This window comes from Osmerus mordax, chromosome 2 (assembly GCF_038355195.1).
Source record: "Osmerus mordax isolate fOsmMor3 chromosome 2, fOsmMor3.pri, whole genome shotgun sequence".
Taxonomy (NCBI): domain Eukaryota; kingdom Metazoa; phylum Chordata; class Actinopteri; order Osmeriformes; family Osmeridae; genus Osmerus; species Osmerus mordax.
Genome location: NC_090051.1, coordinates 14,121,231 through 14,143,948, shown reverse-complemented (window position 1 = coordinate 14,143,948; position 22,718 = coordinate 14,121,231). Strand labels below are relative to the sequence as shown.

The 22,718-nt window shown below is 49.2% G+C and overlaps 1 protein-coding gene across 1 annotated transcript in view; it reads right to left on the bottom strand.

The window, feature by feature from the left end:
• Window positions 1-3,900: 3,900 nt before the first annotated feature.
• myo16 (myosin XVI) overlaps window positions 3,901-22,718 on the bottom strand; it is a 76,827-nt gene continuing 58,009 nt past the window's right edge. Inside the window, exons 28-35 of the mRNA XM_067259009.1 lie at window positions 20,000-20,102; window positions 18,958-19,054; window positions 18,540-18,792; window positions 16,875-17,242; window positions 14,720-15,967; window positions 12,207-12,371; window positions 11,963-12,048; window positions 3,901-4,071 (exon numbers count right to left, since the gene is read on the bottom strand). Coding sequence (XP_067115110.1) covers window positions 4,033-4,071; window positions 11,963-12,048; window positions 12,207-12,371; window positions 14,720-15,967; window positions 16,875-17,242; window positions 18,540-18,792; window positions 18,958-19,054; window positions 20,000-20,102 — 2,359 coding nt within the window. The 3' untranslated portion in view covers window positions 3,901-4,032. The remainder of the gene's footprint in view (window positions 4,072-11,962; window positions 12,049-12,206; window positions 12,372-14,719; window positions 15,968-16,874; window positions 17,243-18,539; window positions 18,793-18,957; window positions 19,055-19,999; window positions 20,103-22,718) is intronic.

The following is a 22,718-nucleotide window of genomic DNA, read 5'->3' as shown; positions in this document are numbered from 1 at the left end:
GGAACAGACGCCCCGCGGGTCAAATACCTGTCAGATTGTTCAACTAAAGGTTGTTGCACTCTATGCACGACATGTAAATGCCACCATGTGTGTGTAAAGGTGGTGGTGGTGGTGGTGGGGGGGGGGGGGGTAAGGGGGCTGGTACACAGCCAAGGCAGCACCTGTCTCCGATTGTTGTCGTCTCCGCTAACAACCCCTCTACCACTCCCCGTGTTACTCATTTTCTCCTCTCGTTTTTCATGATTAAAGACACATTTTTGTGTGTATGTCTGTGTGTGTGTATTTATGGCAGATACAAGTGTGTACATGTGTACATCCATTAAAAGTGTGTCTGTTTGAATGTCAGTTGCACAGTTTGTGTGTATGTCTGTTACCAGGGTGAATGTGGGTGTATGTCAGTTCCCAGCATGTGTCTAACAGTAGTGAGAGCATGCCAATCTTGCTTTCTTCTTGAAACAGCTTCCTGATACAGTCGTCCTCGGCAACCTGAGGGTCCACCAATCCCCGGCTGTGTTGTTGTGAGCATAACAGGAGGCTGTATAACATGACCTCGAATAACAAGCTGCTCTCAGTCTAACTCACCTGCATCAGGACAGGATGTCCGATTATTTTATGACACCTCTATACACACACACACAAGTGCACGGAGACATGCATGTACACACACATATCAACACACACATGCAAACCCTCCCACGCTCAAACACAGCAGTCGTAAATCTTGCTGCGACGCACCACAGGACACAGGAATGGACACCGTTTTCTTTATTGCTGTACACGTATTTATAAAACATCGCCAATGATATATGAAACAAACACATACAACTTCTCTTTTTTTTCACGAACACATATGAATGCAGATCAAATGGTACTGGCTTCAGGTTGTTTACAAAAGATGGGAAACTTTAAAACAACAACAATGAGAGGCAGTGAGACAGCCAGGCTGTCCTAGCTCTCCTGTCGGCTCTGTACATGGTCTGGTCTGGGATCAGTAGGATGCCTGATCTGGCCTGGCCATAGCACCACACCTGATCCAGGGACTGACCTAGGAACACTAGTACACACAGATTCCTGATTTGGAATGACAAATGGCAGTTTGTTAGTTCTGTATGAAAATATGGTGGGGGCATTTGGGGTTGTGCATCATTGGAGCTGGAGTGTGTGTTGGTGTAAGTGTGGGGTAGTGGGGCAGTGGGAGGGGTGTGTCAGTATTGTGACAGGCGGGGGTGTTGGTGTGTCAGTATCGTGGGCAGGTGGGGCGTGTAGGGGTGTCAGTATGGCAGGATGGCAGTGAGAGACGGGGCAGATTCACAGTGCGTTGAGAATAGTGATTCACATCATTAAGCCTGATGGTGACAGTCGGGATGGAGGGGGGGGGGGGGGGGGGAGGGGGGGGGGAGCTGACAGCAAGTCATGCAGGGTCACACACTGCTAACTGTCTCAAATTCTATCAAAACAATCCATGGTCTGTTTTCTCTCTCCAACATTTCACGAGAAGTCCTTGTAGGTGGGGATGAGTACGTCCACTAAGCATACATGAACGTGACTTTTTTAGGACCCTGTGTAGAGGAGGACCTCACCACCTTGGTGTAGGCTGGAGGGGTGCTGGGTGTGGCTGCCACTCTCAGGGATTCAAGGTCTATAGGATTATTTATGTAAATAAGTCTCTGATTGTGTGTGTGTGTGTGTGTGTGTATGTGTGAAGATATCTGCGTGTTCCAGAGAATACGTGTGTGTGTCAGTAGGTGTGTTTGTACGTGTGTGTATTTGAACAACGCACATTTTGTCCTATTAAGCAGGGCTAATGGGAAGGCCAAGCAGAGTGATGGCGCGGCTAATTTGTAAATACCAGATCAATCAGTCATCGTGATGAAGGATCAGGGACCGGGGTATCTATTGATGCTCCAGGTCTGGGGCCATGACACCGTGATCTGCTCAGATGGGCCTGCCTGAAGAGAGACACACCTGGGTGTGGAGATGTGGCCACAGCACCCCCCCATCCACACCGCACGTCAACATTGTGCAATACACCTTCGATCAACCTTCCTGGCTGGCATAGTAAACATGTCTGCCTATCAGGAGTAAACCAGCAGTTATCAACATGGGAAACACACAAGATAAATACAGTATAAAGAACTTGATATCAATAGACAATCATTCTGAAGAAGACAAAAAAAAAGAAAAGAAAATTCACATTATAAAATAAACCTCTTCTCTTTGCCTCAGTCATTGCATCGAACCCAAGACATTCCTTGAATCTGGACAATATAATATTTACCATATTTCTATCCTCTCTACCCTGCCTTTTCTCTGTGCTTTTCTGCTACGGTAAAACCTCTAACATTTAAAACGCCATCCCACTATTTACAGGGAGGTTACCATGGCAATGCCTCTGGTCCCCTGGAGGTTGGGGGAGGGGCAGGGGTGGATGGGGGATTGGCCAGGGGTTTCTGAAGGAGCGGAGGGGGGTTGGGGTGCTTTCAGAGCGACACAGCTGAATGAGGGGGTTGTTTTTATGCGCTTGCATGGCGAGGTTGGGGTATGGTTCCATTGGAGATGCATTGAGGAGAATTCTGTACATTGGAGAGCTCTGGTATTCAGGAGTTTCCGGCCTTGAGCTCTTCAGCCTAACTAGGCTATTAACTCGGTCTCCTAGATGATGGTGTTAGGAGATACAGTAAAGATGAGACCTTCCTGTACTTAGTCTGGACCACAGTCATATGCTCCTTTGTTGACACATACTACATAGTGTCGGGTCATTGAGAGATCTTGAGTAGTAGAAGTGAGACTGTGGTCATCCACTGTGCGTGTGGTTTGTGTGTGTGTGTGTTACCATGAATGTCTCTATGCTGTCAAATATATCCGTGGGTCCTCGGTATTTCTTAGAGTAACACATTCTGACCTCACATACACAGAATACCTCCTAATGAGGACACAGTAAAGAGACCTGTGAATTGTGTCTTTGTGCTAAAGTGAAAGACAGGCGGCAGGTAACAGGGAATGAAAGAAACGCGCCCTGGGATATGGCTGATGGTTCTACTCACCCCTGACCCCTGGTCGCTAGGGTGACAGTGGCACCTGGAGCCTATCAGTCGGGTTAGACTCAGATTGAGCCGTAGGAGGGCTGGGTCAAACGCACACATATGGGTTTGAGGCGCACTTGATTTATTCCACCTATTATACTTCTGCGATTGTACAATCGCAACCATTGTACTGGGTATACTACATGAAGTGCAGCGCTAGTATTTGATGTTGCTTGCACCCAGGACTGCACTGTACCTGAAGTATTTTTATCTACCAAAGGCTTAACTGAGCAGCAACCGTGAAGTCCATCACAGGAGATGAAGAAGAGGCGCTGGGTCACCTGTAAACATGGGAGAGGTGCATTCTGGGGGAGCTGGGACTCACACACAGAGATGGTGACATGGAACATCACAGGGTACCACAGTATGTGGTCAGCACCATGGGTTAGGTACGGGAAGTCCTTTCATAATGCTAGGCATCTCCACAGAGACGGCGGGACTTCTGTCTCCATATCTCAACTGCGAAAGAACATCTGGGGTGTGCTTCTCCTCTCCTCCCATCCCAGACACTCCTAGGGCATGAGTCCTATCTGAACGGGCCTTGGGGCTGGCTCCTAACCGAGTCCCCCGTACCCAGGCTGTGAAGGGGGGGGAGGAGGGAGTGGTGGTACACCCCCTCCCCCCTGAAGAATAGCTGTCGCTCTGGGGGGGGGGGGGGGGGGGGAGCTAAGCTTCAAGGGGTTGTATGGGGGGACGGAGGGGGAGGGGGTGAAGCAGCAGCTGACAGAGGGCAGAGTTGTAGGTTTCGAGAAGTGTGGTGTCGAAATACGGCTGTTGCTTCATGCGTCTGAAGAAAACATCCATATCATGAAGGCTCCTCCCCTTCTCATAGAGGCCTTCCGGTTGGTCCAAAGCATTCTGGTGGGTGGGGCCGGAGGGTCCCAATGCTTCCAGTTAGCCCCGTGCCTCACACTGCACCCGGTGCAATCGCAGCTGTTCCCCCAGGGGGTCACTCCTCCTCCACAAACCTCTGCAGACGCTGGATCATCTGGAGAAGGGTGGAGGAAGGAGGAGGAGTAGGAGGAGGAGGAGGAGGAGGAGGAGAGAAGACTGTCAAAAATTGAATGAACAAATACAAGATTTCCCAGTGCTCTTCCATTGCTTCATATGCAGAGAGGACCCAGCCACTGTCTGTGACTCCCTAATGCGTCATAACCTCTCTGTAGTTGCCTCCCATCTCGAGGACTTTCAAACATCTCTCCCTTTTTGCACCATCTCGTTTCACGCCAATCTCTAACTGTTCCCTCTATCATCTCTATGTCTGTGAAGGGGAAGTCTGCATGAGTGTCAACATGGGCTCCCAATTGCAAACAAAAGATCTGCATTAGATGTGACAGACAGGGAGGCTACGGGGCTCCCTGTTGCTGTCATCTTTCCCTGGTCCCCCATGCTGATGGAAGCCCCGAGCCATCGTCCCCGCAGGGCTGTCAGAGGGCCAGCTTCCCTCTGGCTCCCCTCTCATCGAGGGGAGGAGGGAAAACTGTCTGTCTCTGGAGCCTCCCTCGCAACATGGCTGACAGCCACCAACTCAGCGGACGGACGGGGGCTCCCCGCTTCGACAGCTAGCAGCCATAATGACTTATTATTTCCATATCCTGTTGAAGTACCGGCCATACATCAACCTTCACAGGGGCGACCATGAGGTGATAGGGTGAGCAGAGGCTGAGAGAGGGGGGTTTCGGACACACGCCAGTCTTGGATCGACAACGTCATCAGTCATCAGTCAGTCAGTAACCTGGAAGATCGATCGGTCAGGAACGACCGATCGCTCCCCCGTCTGTAAATGCCAGCCGTGGCACAGAGCCACTCTGATCCACACCAGTGTGTGTTTGGATGTGACCAAGGGGATGGCAAAATGGGCAGTTTTGGGCTGTCCCTGACACATTCACACACACATACGCACATATTGTTAGTGGCAATCTGGGAGTGATTCCCTTCTATGTTTTCCTTCTCTGAGAGGGGGGGTTAAAGAAAGCCAGAGGAAACCAGACTGCAATATTTCCCCCGCTTTACACCAAGCATACAATACAGTGGGGACGCACTCCAGGAATCCAGGCCACAAGCACAAATACTAACAAACGCGCACACAAACACACGCCAGGCACACACACACACACAAATTGATTGCCTGTACCAGCACAATGCTGAGCGACCTAATCCATAATTTACACCTCCCTGCCAGGCTATTCTGAGCACTGACGCCAGGAACATTGGCTACTGGAACAGCAGACAGGCACACACTGTCCCGCTGCCACACGGCACACACACCGTCAGGGACAGGGCAGCACATACTGGGGAGACACAAACCCGTGCAGAGAGTCTACAGACAGACATGTATCAGACGGCTCCTGATGTCTCCCTCCGCACTGTGACATCATCACATCTGGGCATGGGTCGCTGTTGTGATGATGAGGTCATTTATTTACTGCAACACGGCCCTACAAACAATACGATCTGTCATGATAAAGCGACTGAGTTACACGCCACATTCACACTAACCCATTCATTACCGGACGAATACAACGATAATCTGTTGAATCAAAATAAACAGTCCCAGGGACAGACACATGTATATTTGTACTCACATACACACAACCATGCTAGCAATAACTAGCATGTAGCATGCAAACATGGATGACCATCAATTTTAATGTCATGGTAATAGAATGGTAATGATATGGTAATATTATGATAATCCAGGATGAGTAGTGGTCATTCTTGGCTGACAACGAAATGGTAAGGGTGAACTGAGGACATTTGCCTCTTGCCTCTAAGGTCACCCAGAAGGCAGAAGCCCAATAACACTGGAACACTCTGAACTGGTCAAACTGTAACAAGGGGCATGGGAGGATCAACATTATTGTCACATGTAGTTTTCCGCCTCATGCAAAACCACGTAGTCTTTTTCTAATCTAAAATCCAAGCATTGAACCGTTCTGTTCTTCAAATAGATAGACAGGGGGAGAGAGACACGAGGGTGTCGATGTGTGTCATCAAGCTGTTTTACAAGAAAAGCTCAGGAGTTTCGAGTGATTTTGGAGAAACCAGTGGGACACACTTGCAACATTCAAGACAAACAAACACATACACACATCTCCGAAGATTCTTTGGGAAAACTGCATGCGCGAACACTCACACAGACACACACACTCCTGTATGAATTACACCCACTCCGGGAGACTTAAGAGTGTATCCTAATCCCCCTTCCCCCACTGACTGCCTCCCCCCCCACTCTCCTTTCATTGGATCACTGTTTGATTTAACCCCTCAACATTTACTCCACTAAACCCCACAAGAAGATAGAACAAAGACGTTTTTAACGAGATTAGTATGAAAGACCAGTGTCCTAACTAGAATACACTCTTATTCATGACCAATTAAACATTATCCTTCCTCCCCTTTTTCCTTAATCATCCCTCTCTCTCTCTCTCTCTCTCTCTCTCTCTCTCTCTCTCTCTCTCTCTCTCTCTCTCTGTCTGTCTGTCTGTCTGTCTGTCTGTCTGTCTGTCTGTCTGTCTGTCTGTCTGTCTGTCTGTCTGTCTGTCTGTCTGTCTCTCTCTCTCTCTCTCTCTCTCTCTCTCTCTCTCTCTCTCTCTCTCTCTCTCTCCTCTCTATTTCCTACTTTCATCAAAGCATTTCCCTCTCTCCACCCCCTGATCTCATTATCCTACACCAACCCAGTCTGGAGCAAGGCCAGCAGAAAAGCATTCCTTTTCTTCAGTGAGGTCATCCTAATGGCCCTGGGTCCCAGGGTTAGATAAGCACTCCTGGTGACGTCTGTGCCCAGGTCTGTCTCCCACAGCCCAACACGTCACAGCAACGACCCTCTGCTTCTCAAGGTTCCTGCAGCCCTTCTCAAAATTCGTATTGTTTTCTGGCTACAAAGAGCAGAGTTTAAACATGGGGATAGATAATATAAATATCAGAGACGCTACTGTTGCCTGAAGGAAAGGTTAGGACCTTCTCTGAGTTTTTCCTATCCCATGTGAAAGATAGGTCTGTAAGAATGTCTTCACGACTATGGTACAGAAGTCATTTCAGGTCACCTGCTGGGTGTTTCTGCAGCTTTCTAGCCTGGCTACATGTCTGCCTACAATGTCTATCTTCGGTGTTTGTCAACCAGGTTTTTCAACAGCGTCTGTCTGCTGGGTCTGTCTACAGTGTCTGTCTACAGTGTCTGTCTGTCTACATGGTCTGTCTGTCTACAGTGTCTGTTGGGGCATCGTTATTTGTCTACATGGTCTATCTAAAGTGTCTGCCTGTCCGCATGGCCATTCTTCAGGGTATATATCTACAGGGTATGTTGGATAAATAGTTGTCTTTCTACACTCTGCAACCCAGGGACATACTGAAACTGATGAACCTCAGCTACTGATATCCATATTCCGTTTCATCAACCAGGAGTTTTATATCAAAGTTACGTTGAGTAAAGGTAAAGATGGATGTTCGTCGAGGGAAAGTAGAGGATTAAAGAGGGAGAGGGTGAAACAGGGAGAGGGGGAAAGATGGAGAGCGTTCAAGAGCATGAGAGTAAATATTCGTGGGTCAAGAGGGTGTATGCTTTTGTGTGTGGTCCACGGATATTCAAGGACAACAGAATGATGGTGTCCACCCAAACATGTGATTAACATACTCCAAACATGTCATTCTTTGAGGGGCTATTAACTAAGAGAGAGGATCAGGATCAAGATCAGTATGGGCTAGCCCCTGCTCCTCCCTCCTAAGCTACTTAGCTCCAGGTTATCCTGGGGTCACGCTCCAGTGCCATACGGCAAGGTGTCAAGTCTAAGCTCACAAATAGCCACTGCAGCGACACACAGACGTCGGCACAAAAGTCAGAATTGAGGTAGGCTATGAAAACATTACGAAACAAAAGAAAGTTTTGGAATAATCAGCCTACCGACCATCTCATTTTGACTCAAACATAATAACAACATGAGTCCAACATATTATATTACATAAAACTTCAAAAACGGTATTGGCTTGCGTGCTAGCGCTGCAGTGCATTGTGTTGCACGCTTCTTGTATGTAGCAAGCTTGGAAGAAAAAAAAGTGATATGAGTAATGATGGGCCTGTGTCCCAGTAGGGCTTTGAGTCGAGCAACGCCCCTGTTATTGTTTTATACCTGTGTTTGTTCAGCATAGATTGATACAAAGTGTTTGTTTTACACCACGTTAAGCATTTATAAAAACTGTTACAAATACAAATGTTTATAATTATAGGGGCAATTTACAAGATGTTTGCAAACTGCATATAAAACCTTGTAGACTGGTTTATCATGCCTACCTGAAGTATTTAAATAGTTGCAAACCAGTGGTGAAGAAGTTCAAGTTAGGCTAATGGTACATGAGATTATTAGAAATAATCAGTGAATAGTTAATAAACTATTTCCATAACTTTTAGAAAGCATATGTAAAGGAATTCCATGCTTTCCTCCAGCTTGAGTTAGATTGGCAGGTTTCACAAAATAAGCCAAGAAGGAAAGCCTGGCTTTCCTGAAGGCGATAAAAAAACAAAACTCTGCAAGCGTTGTAAGGTATTTATGGTGTAATACATTTGTTTAAAAAAGGGTACATTTTTGTATTAACAAACATATATTGAAAATGTATTTAGTTCCATGGTTTCGTCCTAAAACCTTCTGGGATTGGGATTAGTTTTAACTGCAAGCTCCAAAAGGTACATATCAGAATAATGTATTAATCATGTTTTACCAATAATGAATTAACTGTCATAAATGAACCTACTAATGAAAAACAAATCATTTGCAATGGTTTTATCAATGCTTAACAATGAATTGTTGATGTCTTATAAAGGAAGGATGCATTAACTGTTCACTAATCAGTCATAAATGCTTTTTAGTGTTCAGTCATTTTCAAGTGTTACTGTCGCACCTGTCCTGTTTCAAAGTCCCTCTAGTTAGGGTTAGGGTTCTGATTAGTCATTTTGAGGGTCGTAGATGCTCCAGTCAAACCCTCGATCCGAGGCTAAGGCCACCCTAGTAGTAGGAAGCAGGACAGTGGAAGCATGAAAAACAAAGGTGGGTGTATAGGAGAGAGCACCAAGGTTTGAGAGACCACACTCACCCTGTCCCCCCCGTCTGACAGCAGCCCCCCCCCCGTCTTAGAGGGCGGCCCCCGCTCCAAACGGAGAGAAGTTTAGATGGCTTCTCTGGAGTAGGAGAGGAGAGAGGGATGTGCATGAATATATATACATGTATATACACACAGATATACAGATACATAATTAACCTTTTAGCATTGAGAAGAGAAACCGGGAGATAAAGATAGAGAAAGAAAGGGGGGGGGGGAGAGCGAGAGAGAGAGTGAAAGAAAGAGAGAAATAAAGACAGAATACAGAGAATAGCCACAGTACAGCCCACAGGGAATAAATACATTTCAGAAGAGGATACTCTTGTGGGGTTGTTTTAAAGGTCCCTCTGTGGTCCCGTAATAACAGACTGTTAAATGAATGTCATGCCGTGGGTTCTGTCATACGCTGCTGAGAAACTTCAGGGGCCTCCTCAGTAGCTTTCAGTTTGAAATAGGTATGCCAAGGGAGGACATAGAGAGTGAGAAGAACAGTGTGTGAGAAGGAGCAGAAGAACAGGGGTTTAGAGATACTTAGAATGGACTTCAAAACAGCTAAAAGCCCGTAAGTGTCTATGTCACAAGATGTTCTTACTTCAGTAAGAATGCGCTGTACTAGCTGAAGCATAAATCTTGTACACACACACACACACACACACACACACACACACACGCATACACTCGCACAAACCTATTTTCTGGTGTCTCTGCCACTTTACACCCTGCTCTCCATTACAAAGGAGTAGAGGGCATCTCCCAAACATTGCAGGAATGATCGGTGTGTGTGTGTGTGTGTGTGGTAGTCTGTCGGTAATGGAACAAGGAGACAGTTCTACTCCATTAACCCACCCTGGGAGCAGGAACGTTGTGTGCCTGCCTACCTTCTCTCTTCCACTAATCTCCTGAGAATACCGTGCCCTATGGCGTCCGGACAGAAACCGGATCGTAACGTTCCGACTTCTTCCCTCACCTCGCCTCTCCGAGACGTCTGATCAATGATTCAACAGGCTGGGTCTTCTACATGCACCTGGGGGCCGAACCAGAGCAGAGCAGCAGCAGCAGGGAGGCTGCCGGCACAACCATGCGACCACTGACCTCCCCGACATACACATATTTCCTGTTCAGAGCTGGCAGACGTGACCTTTGTTTGTGTGTGTGTGTGTGAGGGAGAGATGGAGAAACATAGAGAGAGGGGGGGAGATGGAGAAACAGTGAGAGAGGGAGTAAGAAAAAGAAAGGCAGAAAAAGACAGGAGAGAGGGAAAGAGAGAAAGAGTGAGAGAGTGATGAGTCTGAGAGGAGAGAAATGCAGAGACAGAAAAAGAGTGTAAGTGGTCAGGCCAGTGTATCAGGAAAAGAAAGTTGTTGCTGCCCGTCTCCTGTTACAGACCACAGCTACCTCTGCTCTGATTGGCTATCTAGGTGTTAGCTATGTTCCGGTCAGCTCTCTCAGTAGCAGGGATTGTGCCCCATAAAATATTTCTCAACCTGCTTAGAAAACTTAAAGCTGCAGTAGGTAACATTTTAAACTCGATTCAAATATGAGAAACAGTGCCCCCAATTCTTGTCTCAGCATCCTCAATTTCCTCCATCTTGAGTTTTATTGAAAGTGGTTCCACAAAATAAGCCGAGGGGGAAAGGAACAGGTTTGCTAGCACATGGCTGGAAAGTAGCAACATGCTCGAATGTTTTTTATTTATCGACACAGCATTGAGCTATATGTGTTTCGAAACAACTCTTAGAAGACCTCATTATTTAACACCACATCTTTATGGGGACAAAACAGTTATTTTTAATAGAAAAAATCGTACCTATCGCATACCTTTGTGTGTGTCTGTGTGTGTGTTTAGAAACAGATCACTTTACAGTTTTCATTTGATAACAATGCTTTTGATTCATCTCCTGTGACGTACTGTAGGTGCTCAGTTGGGAGTGTGTGTTTGTCTGTGTGTTTATATGAGGGCAAAGAACATCTACGCATACATGTAACCATACACTTTAATGGATTACGGAACCTGGGAAAGCTTGTGTATTAACAGCCAACCATTATATTAGGTTCAGGCCTCCTGAACCTAATATAATGTAATCCTGAACCTCAACCAATGGTACATGTCTTATAAACAACCCGTGTGCATGTGTGTGTGTGTGTGAAGAGAGAGCAGGGCAAACAAGCTGGCAGTGTTTCTTCTCCACAAAAGGAAGGCAGTGCTGGAATGCCAACATTGAGGCTCTTGTATACAGTATCTGCACCTGGTTCACTCAGACACACACACATGCATACACGCATACACCTGACGGTAAATTAAGCATCGAGATGAAGAGTAATGTTACACAATATGCTGGGAGAGGTCATTTGGGTACAGGAAGGAGCAGAAACTCAAAACCCAGGACGAAGACTTCCAACACAGTTGTGTTTGTGTATATGTGTGTGTTTTCATTGGGCCTTGTTAACCTGTGTTGTGGGGACCAGAAGTATTGTATCACCCTTAAAGATGATACAACTAGGATAACTTCGGAGGACATTTACTTGTCACTCACAATTTCAAGTGCTATATTTAAGGTATGGTTCAGAATTAGTGTAGTGTTAGAATTAGTTTTAGGTTTAGGAGCTAGGGTGAAGCTTAGGTTTGGGTTCAGGTTAGGTTTTTGGGTTAAGGTAGTGGTTAAGGTTAGGGTTAAGATTGGGGTTAGGGGTTGAGAAAACAGGATTGTGAGCGGAACTGAATGTTCAGTCCTCACAAGAAGCCACACAAACATAACTGTCTGTGGGTTTGTGTGTGTGTGTGTGTTTACCTGAGTGTGGTGGCTGTCCATATGCCTGTGCAGAGAGGAGGAGCTGGAGGACATGGACTTGCAGTGACCCTCATCTTCCAGACACCCTGAACATGAAACACGTATGTCCTGTGCATTAGACAGTACTCACACATGTGTGAGTGCACACAAGTGAAAACACACACTCCTGCAAACGTTTACACACATCTGTACACACACACACACACACACACGCACACACACACACACACACACACACAAGTACCGTTAGAGAGTCTTTCTCCATGAGGGTTGCCATTCTCCATGGGGGCGGGGTTTGGGGAGTGGGGGGAGTGGTTATTGGCATTCTTGTCCTGTAGCTGAGGGGATGGGGATGTGGGGGCAGAGCCTGAGTCTTCCCTCCCAGGCAGGTTGATGTTTGAGTTGAACCCTGAGACACGAGGGGAGGGAAAGAGAGGGGGGAGAGTGAAAGAGAGACAGAGAGAGCCATTAGGTAGTTAAGTTTGTTATATCTTAATTAGGCTGCCACCTCACACTATTCCTTTAGATAAGGCATGCAAAGAAAGTAGAAAGCATTTTGTTCTATCAAACTAAACAGTATCTCATTCTTCCCTCTGTTTTGCAATGAGAAACAAACTTAAATAGAAACAATAGAAGCAGGATATGTTACTTATTGATACGGATTTGACTGCTGGTCATTGGAAAACATTGTGGGAGGGGCCAACACTGTCTATCCAGAGCTGTTTCCGAAAGTGATGTCATGGACTACGTATCTCGGCTATGACAGACAGTGACCCCGAACAACCTGGACTAATCCCTCTCCCAGTGGTGTCTGTGTGTGTGTCTGTGTGGTGGAAATTTGTGTGCTGATCCGGAATGTGTGACTTCTGACCACGAGACTCCTATGTATAGCCTAACCACTAGCATGCTTCCACATAACAAAGTGTATGCGTGTGTCTGCGTGTGTAGAAAGTTAACGAATCAGGGCGTGTGGATGATGCATTTGATCACAACACGCTCATGCATGTGGGTGGGTGTGTTTCAACAAGAAGTGAGATACTGTGGTAAATCGATGCGATTGGGCGGTTCGGGGCTACGGTTGTCTCCAGGCGGAAGTGTTGGGAATGCCCTGTTACCACTAGGCCCTTTCCCTGCTGCGTTCATGACATTCCCAAATCTCCCCAGAGGAGGAAGTGGAGGGAGGGACAGCTGCTCTTCACAGGGATATCTGGGATAGCACCCCCTAACCCAGACCTCCCAGCAGCCTCAGGTGTCACCCTCAGGCCGGCCAGAACGGAAGCCGAAGGGCCCCGTTAAGCCCCCTGGCATCTCCCCCTGCTCAGATCAGACGTCACCTCCCGCCATGGCCCCTCTTTCCCCAGAATAGCCGCAGGGGGTCGTGACCCCCTCCCCCCCTATTCTTGCATGCAGACAAGTTTCCATGACGCCAGCAGTTGCACCGCTCAGGTTGTTGGGGTACTGACAGTGGGACACATCGCCGAGTGTGTGCGTGTATGTGTGTGTGTTTTCATCACGTGTAGCAGAGAACCAATGTCATTGTTAGTGTAAGTGCCTTCCGCTCTTCCAAGGATAGATTGTATTGTGGCTGTACTGGTTCTGTAGCTGGGCATGGTTACTATGACGATGCGTGAAGTGGCCGACATGCTTTTAACAATCTATTACTTGCTAAGGATGTGATGATCTGAAGCTAAAAACTCAGATATACCACACCAATTCAAATATGTATAAGATTATTTTGGGGGGGGCCGGGGGGAATCTGTATGCTTAGAGACCCTTGTCACCTCCTCAGCAACGTGTGTGATAAATTCCGCTGCCCTCCTTTTACAAAGGTTAGCCTCTACATCATGGTCACAGCTAGCTGTGTGTGGTGGCCTTACACTGGTGAACACACATTGCTACATCATGCCCAGCACTACATAAAGAGGCTAGCAAGGCTGAGCTAGCTCGTTAGCATGCCAGCATGTAGCTATATGGGGTCTAAAGGCCAGTACACAGGAGAACATAATAGATGGCTTGGAAAAAGTGGGACACACACTCTCTCTCACACACACACATACACACACACACACACATTCATACACACTGGGCCCAATCTTGCTGAAGTAAAATTGGTCAATATGTAACAAAGTGTACCCTAATGCTCAGGGCATATATTCCACAGATACTAAAACAATTTTTCAAAAGAGGAGGTAATCAGCAAAGTGTGTCTTATAACATGCTATTACTGAAACTTAATGATCTTTTAGGTGCCTTATCCTTTATGCTGCTGTAGCTGTAAGAGAACACACACACACACACATACATGCACACACACACATAGATGAATCTACACGCCCCCACCCCTTAGAAGTAATCACCAAAAGACCAATAAATCATCAGACATGAACATGGTTGATACTTTGATTGGGACTGTGTGAATGATTACATGAAAGTGGAGGTCATTTGCTACACCCCAACCCCCCAAATTCCAACAAGAAACACACACACACACACACACACACACGCCTGCACAGCCAAGAAGGATTTCCACACAGGATGGGGCGTTGGCCAGGTGTGGTTAGGTTCAACCCATCGTAAATCCCTGTAGAAGACCACACTCTCTAATGCAATCTTAATTATAACAAACAAAGGATACCCAAGGGGAGAGGGAGAGATAGAGACAGACAGAGATGAATTCCTGTGCGTATGAGTCAGTTTGTATGCGTGCATGAGTCGGCGTGTGTGAAATACTGTAATGCGAGGGCGTGTGTGTCTCACCTCCATCCCTCATCTTGCGTCCAGGCGTGGACTTCTTGAGCAGGCTCCTCCCGGAGTTGAACAGAGTGTTGAGCTCGTCCAGGGGGCTGGTCAGGGATCTCCCATTGGCTGGGTTGAAGAGCAGGGGAGAAGAGGAACAGGAGTGGGCCCGCCGGGGCTCGGGTCGGCTCGACTTCACCGGCGAATAGGGAGGGGGCTTCCCCAGGGGATGGGAGGAGGAGGAGTAGGGTTTGGAGGAGGAGGGCTTCGATGAGTCAGACCCCCCTGTGACGGACGCTGCCCGGGTCAGAGACAGCAAGTTGACCTCGGGGGGGAAGGGGAAGTGGGAGGGGGGTCTGTAGGGGGGAGGGAGGGCGCTGGGGGGAGGCGGCGTGAGAGGCGGGGTGGACTTGTCCGGCATGAGGATGGAGAGGCTGGGGGAGGAATCGGCCCTCTGGCGGGAATACTGGGGGGAGATGGGGGAGTCTGGCCCCCCGCCGGGGTAGTTCAGGTTGGTTTCGAACACTGGCAGTTTCTTCACCTCCAGGGGGGTGAGGGGGGACTCATCCGACGCAGGGGAGCAGGTCACGGGGGAAGGGGGGAACACCAGGAGGGGGGGGCGATGAGGGAGCAGGTTGGGGAAGGGGGCGGGGATGTCACACCCTCCCTCTCTCCCCTGGGCAGGTTTCGAGAACCCCGCCCCAGCGTTCGGGATGAGGGGTATCTCCATGGCAGCAGTCACCCCTACCACTACCCTCTTACAGTCCCTGCTCTGATTGGTCGACATCCCCATCCCCAACGCCCCCAGTCCGAGCGCCTCCAGCTTGCTCGCAATGCTCATGGTGCCCGTGGGAAGTGCCCCGTCCTCGGGCAGGAAGTACTTCATCTCCTCGTATACGGCCTCTGCGTCCGGGGGGCTGTTGGGAGGTTCCGAGGGGTCCTGCAGGCTGGAAGGGGGGCGAGGGTGCCGAGGGTGGGCCCCCACCATCTCGATGTACACGTCCTCCTCGTCGTCCTGGCCCTGGCCCAGCGCCGCCCCTCGCGGGCCGTCCATGGAGGCGGCGCGCTGCATCAACCCCCCCAGCCCTCCCATGCGGGACAGCAGGGCCAGTTTGACGTCGGCCGGGCGGAGCTGCAGGTGAAGGGAGACGGCGTTGATCTCCTCGTAGGAGCCGGTCAACTTGGTGTTGGGGCTGCGCTTGGGCTTGGGAGGCGGGACCTTGCGCATGGCGGTGTAGTCGTCGCTGTGGGGGCGGGGCTTGGAGAGGGCTGAGGAAGGGAGAGGGACAGCCGTTAGACAGAAAAAGAGCGATGAAGAGATGGAGAAGCAAAAGCCTGGTAAACAAGTCTCTATACTACTGTAGAACTGACACCAAGTCTATACTTCCGTAGCACTGACACCACGTCTATTCTACCCTAGAACTGACACCAAATCTATACTACCGTAGCACTGACACCAAGTCTATACTACCATAGCACTGACACCAAGTCTATACTTCCGTAGCACTGACACCAAGTCTATACTACCATAGCACTGACACCAAGTCTATACTACCGTGGCACTGACACCAAGTCTATACTACCGTAGCACTGACACCAAGTCTATACTACCATAGCACTGACACCAAGTCTATACTTCCGTAGCACTGACACCAAGTCTATACTACCGTAGCACTGACACCAAGTCTATACTACCATAGCACTGACACCAAGTCTATACTTCCGTAGCACTGACACCACGTCTATTCTACCCTAGAACTGACACCAAATCTATACTACCGTAGCACTGACACCAAGTCTATACTACCGTAGCACTGACACCAAGTCTATACTACCATAGCACTGACACCAAGTCTATACTTCCGTAGCACTGACACCAAGTCTATACTACCGTAGCACTGACACCAAGTCTATACTACCATAGCACTGACACCAAGTCTATACTTCCGTAGCACTGACACCAAGTCTATAATACTGTAGAACTGACACCAAGGCAATACTAACGTAGAACTGACACCAAGTCTATACTACCGTAGCACTGACACCAAGTCTATAATACTGTAGAACTGACACCAAGGCAATACTAACGTAGAACTGACACCAAGTCTATACAACCGTAAAATTGAAAATCTCTGAGGGTGTGTACATGGGGGTCTGAAAGGTTGGATTTGTGTACCTGAGGGGTCTGTGGGGGACAGCTGATTTTTGGGGGGGCTGCCAGAAGGGGATGCACAGCCCTCAGGGGTGGGGCTCTCTCTAGGACCCAGGGTGAGCCCGGCGCTGACAGCCTCGTAGGACGCACTCAGACGTGTGTTGGGATCCCTCTTAGGCTTCGGCGGAGGCTGTTTCCGTGGGGAGGACAAGGTTCCCCCCGTTCCCCCATCCTCAGTGGTATGACCCGCTTGTGTCAGGGCAGGCTTGATGGATGGGCTGGCACTGGGATATACCAAACTTTCCATGGTCAGGGGGATAGGCACGGAGCTGGAACGGAAGTGGCGGATGGTCCGACTGCCCTCATTTGCCCTGGCAGTCTTCTCCGCGACTCTGGAGAGACAAAGAAGTGTGACCAAAATGGCGAAACATTTACTCCCAAGGGCACACATGACCACTACACGATTCCCTTGTCTTTAACACAAGACGCTGAGAGGAAATGTCCCGTCTAACTCTCAAACAGCTCCTAGCTAAATGACGAGAGCTGTAACATTCTCATCTCCATCAGAGCAACACCAGTGTCCATCATCGGCCTGCTGAGGACTCGCCCACGACAGAGACGGGGACAAACAGCAACCAAGAACAAGCTGCTTATTTTCTTCTATCTGTATTCTTGAAGTCTAATCTCCGTGTGTTAATTTGACAATATGGCAATGGGATACTGAGATAATCCGTAGCTTCTTATTCTTTCCTTTAATCTGGGGAAGCCATCAGTTGGCCCCTCGGGATGAAAGGGAATATAGTGGTTTGTGTGTGTCTGTGTGTACTCTATGTGTGTATACTGTATGTGTGTGTATTTCACATTCATCACATCTGTTGGACTCTCTCCCAATAACATCCCAGGCATCCTGACCACACACACCCGCAGAAACACAGAAGCCAGCAGGCTAACTGCTTTCCCATCTCCCCCCCCCTGACGATGACAGAATGAGTGAGTGCATATGACGCTAAGGAAAGAGGACGAAGGGGGGATAAAGAGGGAAAACTGGAGATTAGAAAAAGGGGGATCCTCCCCCCCTCCCCGTCCCCTTCACCTGTTCCCCTTTAGTATCCCGTACCAGCACCAGATGTACCGTTACAGGCAGAAGGACACACAGAAGAGAGGCAGAAATTGTGTGTGTGTGTGTATGTGTGGGTAGGTGTGTGTGAATGAATGAATGAATGAGTGTGTGTGTTGGTTGGTGTGCACTCTGGTCTCCTGCAGCAGGCTGTACGTGGTAGCAGACAAGAAAAGCATTGTTTTCGTCCAAACAAGCCAATCGCTCCCTTGTCTTCGGCGCCGTAGCATCTTGTGAAAGGGCCACATTCATGTTCCGGAGTGTCCGGTTTTCTCCCTCTGTTCCTCCCTCCCTCTGTCTCCGAGCACCAGAGACCCACGCTGCCATAGCGCCCTGCTACAGTCTCGTACGCAGTGAGGTTAAGCAAAGGGGAGGTTGATTAACACCATAGGGAGGCTGTACTGCAGAGGCAGGGCAGTGCACCACTAGCGCATGTTGATGGCTCAGCTCATTATCCAGCCATCAATCATGATGCGCTATTAAAGCCAGTGTCCCACATGGATTCAATGACACCATTAATCAGACATCACGGGCACAAAACGCACGCTAATGAGATGGGGGCGGTCCTTAACCTCTTGGCAGGCTCCTCCTCCTTGCCCACCGGCTCGGGCCTCTCCCCGAGCGGCGGGCTGCTGCCCACGCAGTTGCCGTGGCAGCGCAGGCGATCGCTCTCGCGGGCGATGTCGGAAGCATTCTGGATGACCAGGTGGTCGTAGGTGTGCAGGCCCAGGTCCTCTGCCCCCTGCAGGAACCGCTGGACACGACAGCCGTCAGTCTGGGAGAGCAAGTGACTCACGCGCCTTCTGGTCAGCCAGCCTCGCACCACTAGAGAGAGAGAGAGAGAGAGAGAGAGAGAGAGAGAGAGAGAGAGAGAGAGAGAGAGAGAGAGAGAGAGAGAGAGAGAGAGAGAGAGAGAGAGACATATAAACACTCCCAGTTCTGTACACTTGCACACACAACCACAGGACGTGTTAGACAGAGCTGTGGTACCTTTCTGACAGGTGACAATCTTCCTGTGAAGCCGGTGACAGCGGTCGTTGAGCTGGTCAGCCTGCCAGTACCTCAGAAACACTTTGCTGCTGCCCATCTGACAAAGAGAGGGAGAAGTAGAGTGAGAAAGACCAAAAGAGAGAAAAAGGATGCACTTTAGGCTTCTGTCAGACACCAATGATGGGCTTCCTTCGTTCTGTGACCTGTTGGTCTGAAAACCTCGGCTCTGCAGTCACGGTGCCTGAGTGTTACGTGGAAGACAGAACGGGCGTGTAAGCAGGAGGGTGTGTGTGTCGGGGGGGAGGGGGGGAGCAGGGTGTATTTTGTTTTGCAGATGGCCTGCTGTTCCTACAGAGGGGTCATTGGGGACGGCGGAGTTGGGAGGGGGTGGGGTCGTGAGGTTGTACGCTATCGTGCAAGACAGGTGTTTAGACCGCTGGCTGACGCGCTCCCATGGACACACACCATTCATTCTTCCGCACAACAAAGAGTGTGTGCGAGGGGGACGGGGTGTGTGAGAAAGTGTCTGGCTGGCATTGTGATGGAGTGTGCAAGCGTGTGTGGGTGCGTGCGAGACGGGGGTCTTGTGACCTCTGGAGGTCACCATCTCTCAGACACAACAGCAGCAGAGCAGTCTGGGAGGCACAGCGGGGGAGGGGGCCACCCTAGACTGTGTGTGTGTGTGTGTGTTGTTAAGAGACATGGTGATGAGGGGCAGATGGGGCAGCATTAAATAAGGAGCCCCTTGGAATTCAGACGTGGGAAATTGTTCCTCACATCTTTTGTGACTGAATTAAATTGAGAATGGAGAGACAGACAGGAAGAGGGGAAATAGGGTGAGAAAATAGGGGTGCAGAGAGAGGGAGAGACCGAGTGAGGAGAAACAGACTGAACGGAAAACAGACTGAAAGCAAGAGATGGAAAGTAAATCTGAGCGATAGAGAGGAAGGGAGAGAGAAGAAGAAAAACAGAAAGAGAGAGAGAGAGTGAGACAGAGAGAGTGAGACAGAGAGAGTAAGAGAGAGGCGGTGGAGGAACACACCTGCCAGCCCTGGAGTTTACACTGCTGTAGTATGTAGCGACATTTCTCCTCCGATGACAACTTCCTCTTGTCTGCCAGAGTGGTGTCCACCAGTTCTTTAAACCTAGAGACAGGAAACAGGAATCACCCCACAGGAATCAGGAAGTACTCACACCATCACACACAACGTAAACAAGAATATAAACATGGAATATGTTATCCTGTGGTAAAGTACAATATACACTACTTCTGTATGCTACAGACAGACAGGAGATCAGCCCAGAGGGCTAACCCACTGATTTCAGAGTGGCAGGTTTTCAGTGGCAATTTTTTAAAAGCAGCGTAAGAATGTTAGAATGCCACCACCTGTGCATTTGAAAGGCAAACCCGGTGATTATATCCGTTCATGAACCAGAGGGGTCAGGGGTTAACAGGGGTCTACGGGCAGGCCAGAACGGCAACATCTGCTGCTATTGGTGTTGCCTGGGGCAACTGCTGACCGTGGGGGTGGGGGGTTGTTTTGGACTGGAGAGATGTGCTGGGGGCGGGAGGATGGAGACAGAGAGGGTCAGTGTAGTGGTCAGACAGGTTTGGAAAAACATCGGCAACATGAGCATGCGTGAACACACACACACACACACACACACACTGGTAGGATTCGTTAGAAGAGGGTTATCGTGTGGGCCTTCAGGATGCTGCTTGTGACTGGTTCTACCCACAAGGGAGGTGAAGAGACGGCAGGGTAAACCTGTTCCCGTGTGATGATGTCACAGAATGCCCCAGTTGAATGAGCTAGGGCTCCTCAACAGATGGCTGGAGATATAAAACCACTTGTGTGCGTCATCCAACTTGTGTGTGTGTGTGTGTGTGTGTGTGTGTTTGTGCGTGCGACAAAGACTGTGTTTGCGTCTCTGAGTGTGTCTCTGAGAGACTCGCCGAGAGTGCTTCGGCGGGGGTTGGAAGCGGTTTGAAGGGGTCCTATCCAGATAAGCCCTGTGAGAAGGGTGCGTTTCGATTCAGCACAGGGCCCCTTCCCGCTTCATGCCCTGGCCCATGCAGAATGGACGCGTTCCTCTAGGGGCCATAAAAGCCAAAGGCACTCTGTAAACCCCTGACCTTCTCTGTGTGGATATGAAAACCATGGATAGAGACAGACTTTACAAGACCCAAGGGGCTACTATCACACTGGAGCGACCAGGGTGTCTACAGTGATAAGAGCTTAAACTGGGGCTTGGGGGAAGGTGGGGTGTAGTGTTGGTCTCCCTGTGACTGGGACACAAGTACCCACCCTGATCCCCCCCATCTTCAAGCATGTAAAGATGATTTGTCAGGATGCTACGTCAGCCTGTGTAAGCCACTATCGTCCTGTCGTCTCATAACCCGAACCGTAGCTATGGGGAACTGCTGAAAGGATAAGCAGGCTTGAGGAAGGGGAAAGCGGGGCCTCACGGAGGGATGGAAGCTTCTCCAACTAAGCTGCACCTAAATAAGCTACGATGTCTGTCAGGGGTTTTCCGGTGAGACGGACGCAGTCCTAATGCCATGCCTGGATATGGTGGAGAACCAACACTGGAGGAATATGAGGTTGGGTCATTCAAGCAAGAGAGCGTTTATCCACCATCTTCGCCTGGTGCCTTCGTGTCAATAAGCATGATCCATGAAGATGTATGCTTGTTTGGGGATTCATGCATGTTTCAGCACCGGAGAGGAGAAATAGGAAGATGTCAAAAGAGAGGGGGGTGGGGGGCGAGAGTGGGAGAGTATAGGAATTGAGTGGGGGAGAGAGGAAAGGGAGAGAGAGGAACAGAGAGAGGAGAGGAGGAGAGGAGAGCCAGATAAGGAGCAGGGAGCAGAGAGCAGGGTTCTACGGGGTTCCACCGGAGGGTTTACAGAGACCAAGGTTCAAGTGGTCTACTCTGACCTTATACACCACTGGAGAATAAACCTGGTCACAAAACAACAACTGTATCATAAAAGACAAATAAAAGCAACTATAAAATAGATTTGCTCGTAAATCATCTGAACCAGCCTACTCGATAAGATTGGCCTCGGGCGTCACTATGACTTAGTGTAGGGCCCTGCATAGTGTATCTGTGTGTAAGTGTGTGTGTGTGTTTGTGTGAGCTCTTGATCAGGGATTGATTTATTAGCCTGTCATCTTGATTAGTCAAGGACAGGGGTCTTTTAGAAAGAGAGAGATGGAGAGAGAGCGTGTGAGAGAGACAGAGAGAGTGAGAGTGAGAGACAGAGAGAGAGAGAGAGAGAGAGAGAGAGAGAGAGAGAGAGAGAGAGAGAGAGAGAGAGAAAGAGAGAGAGAGTTAGTAAAGAGGTCAGAGATATGGCAGAGAAAGGCTCAGAGAGACAGAAAGTGAGGAGGAGAGGGACAGAACTGGAGGTCTCTGTGAACGCCGCCTCGTGCCCCGCCCCCACACTCCATTCCTCCATCCATCGCTGCATTCATTCACCGTGGCCCACTGGCCCAGTGTGCGTGTGTGCCTGTGTATGTGTGTGTCCGTGTGTATGTAGAGAGACATGAATGGCCGACAGGCGTGTGTGAATGGGGCCTTTGTGTCTGGCAGGCTCCTCTCTTTAAGTCTTTAAGTAAACACAGCCTTGACTCACAAGCCGAAGAGCCACACATGTGTAGTGACTATAGGCATACTGAGAGGCTGAATCCACATGCCGACGCCCAGTCAAACTTACCTAAGAGGTGGAGACGCATCTACACACACGACAGGCA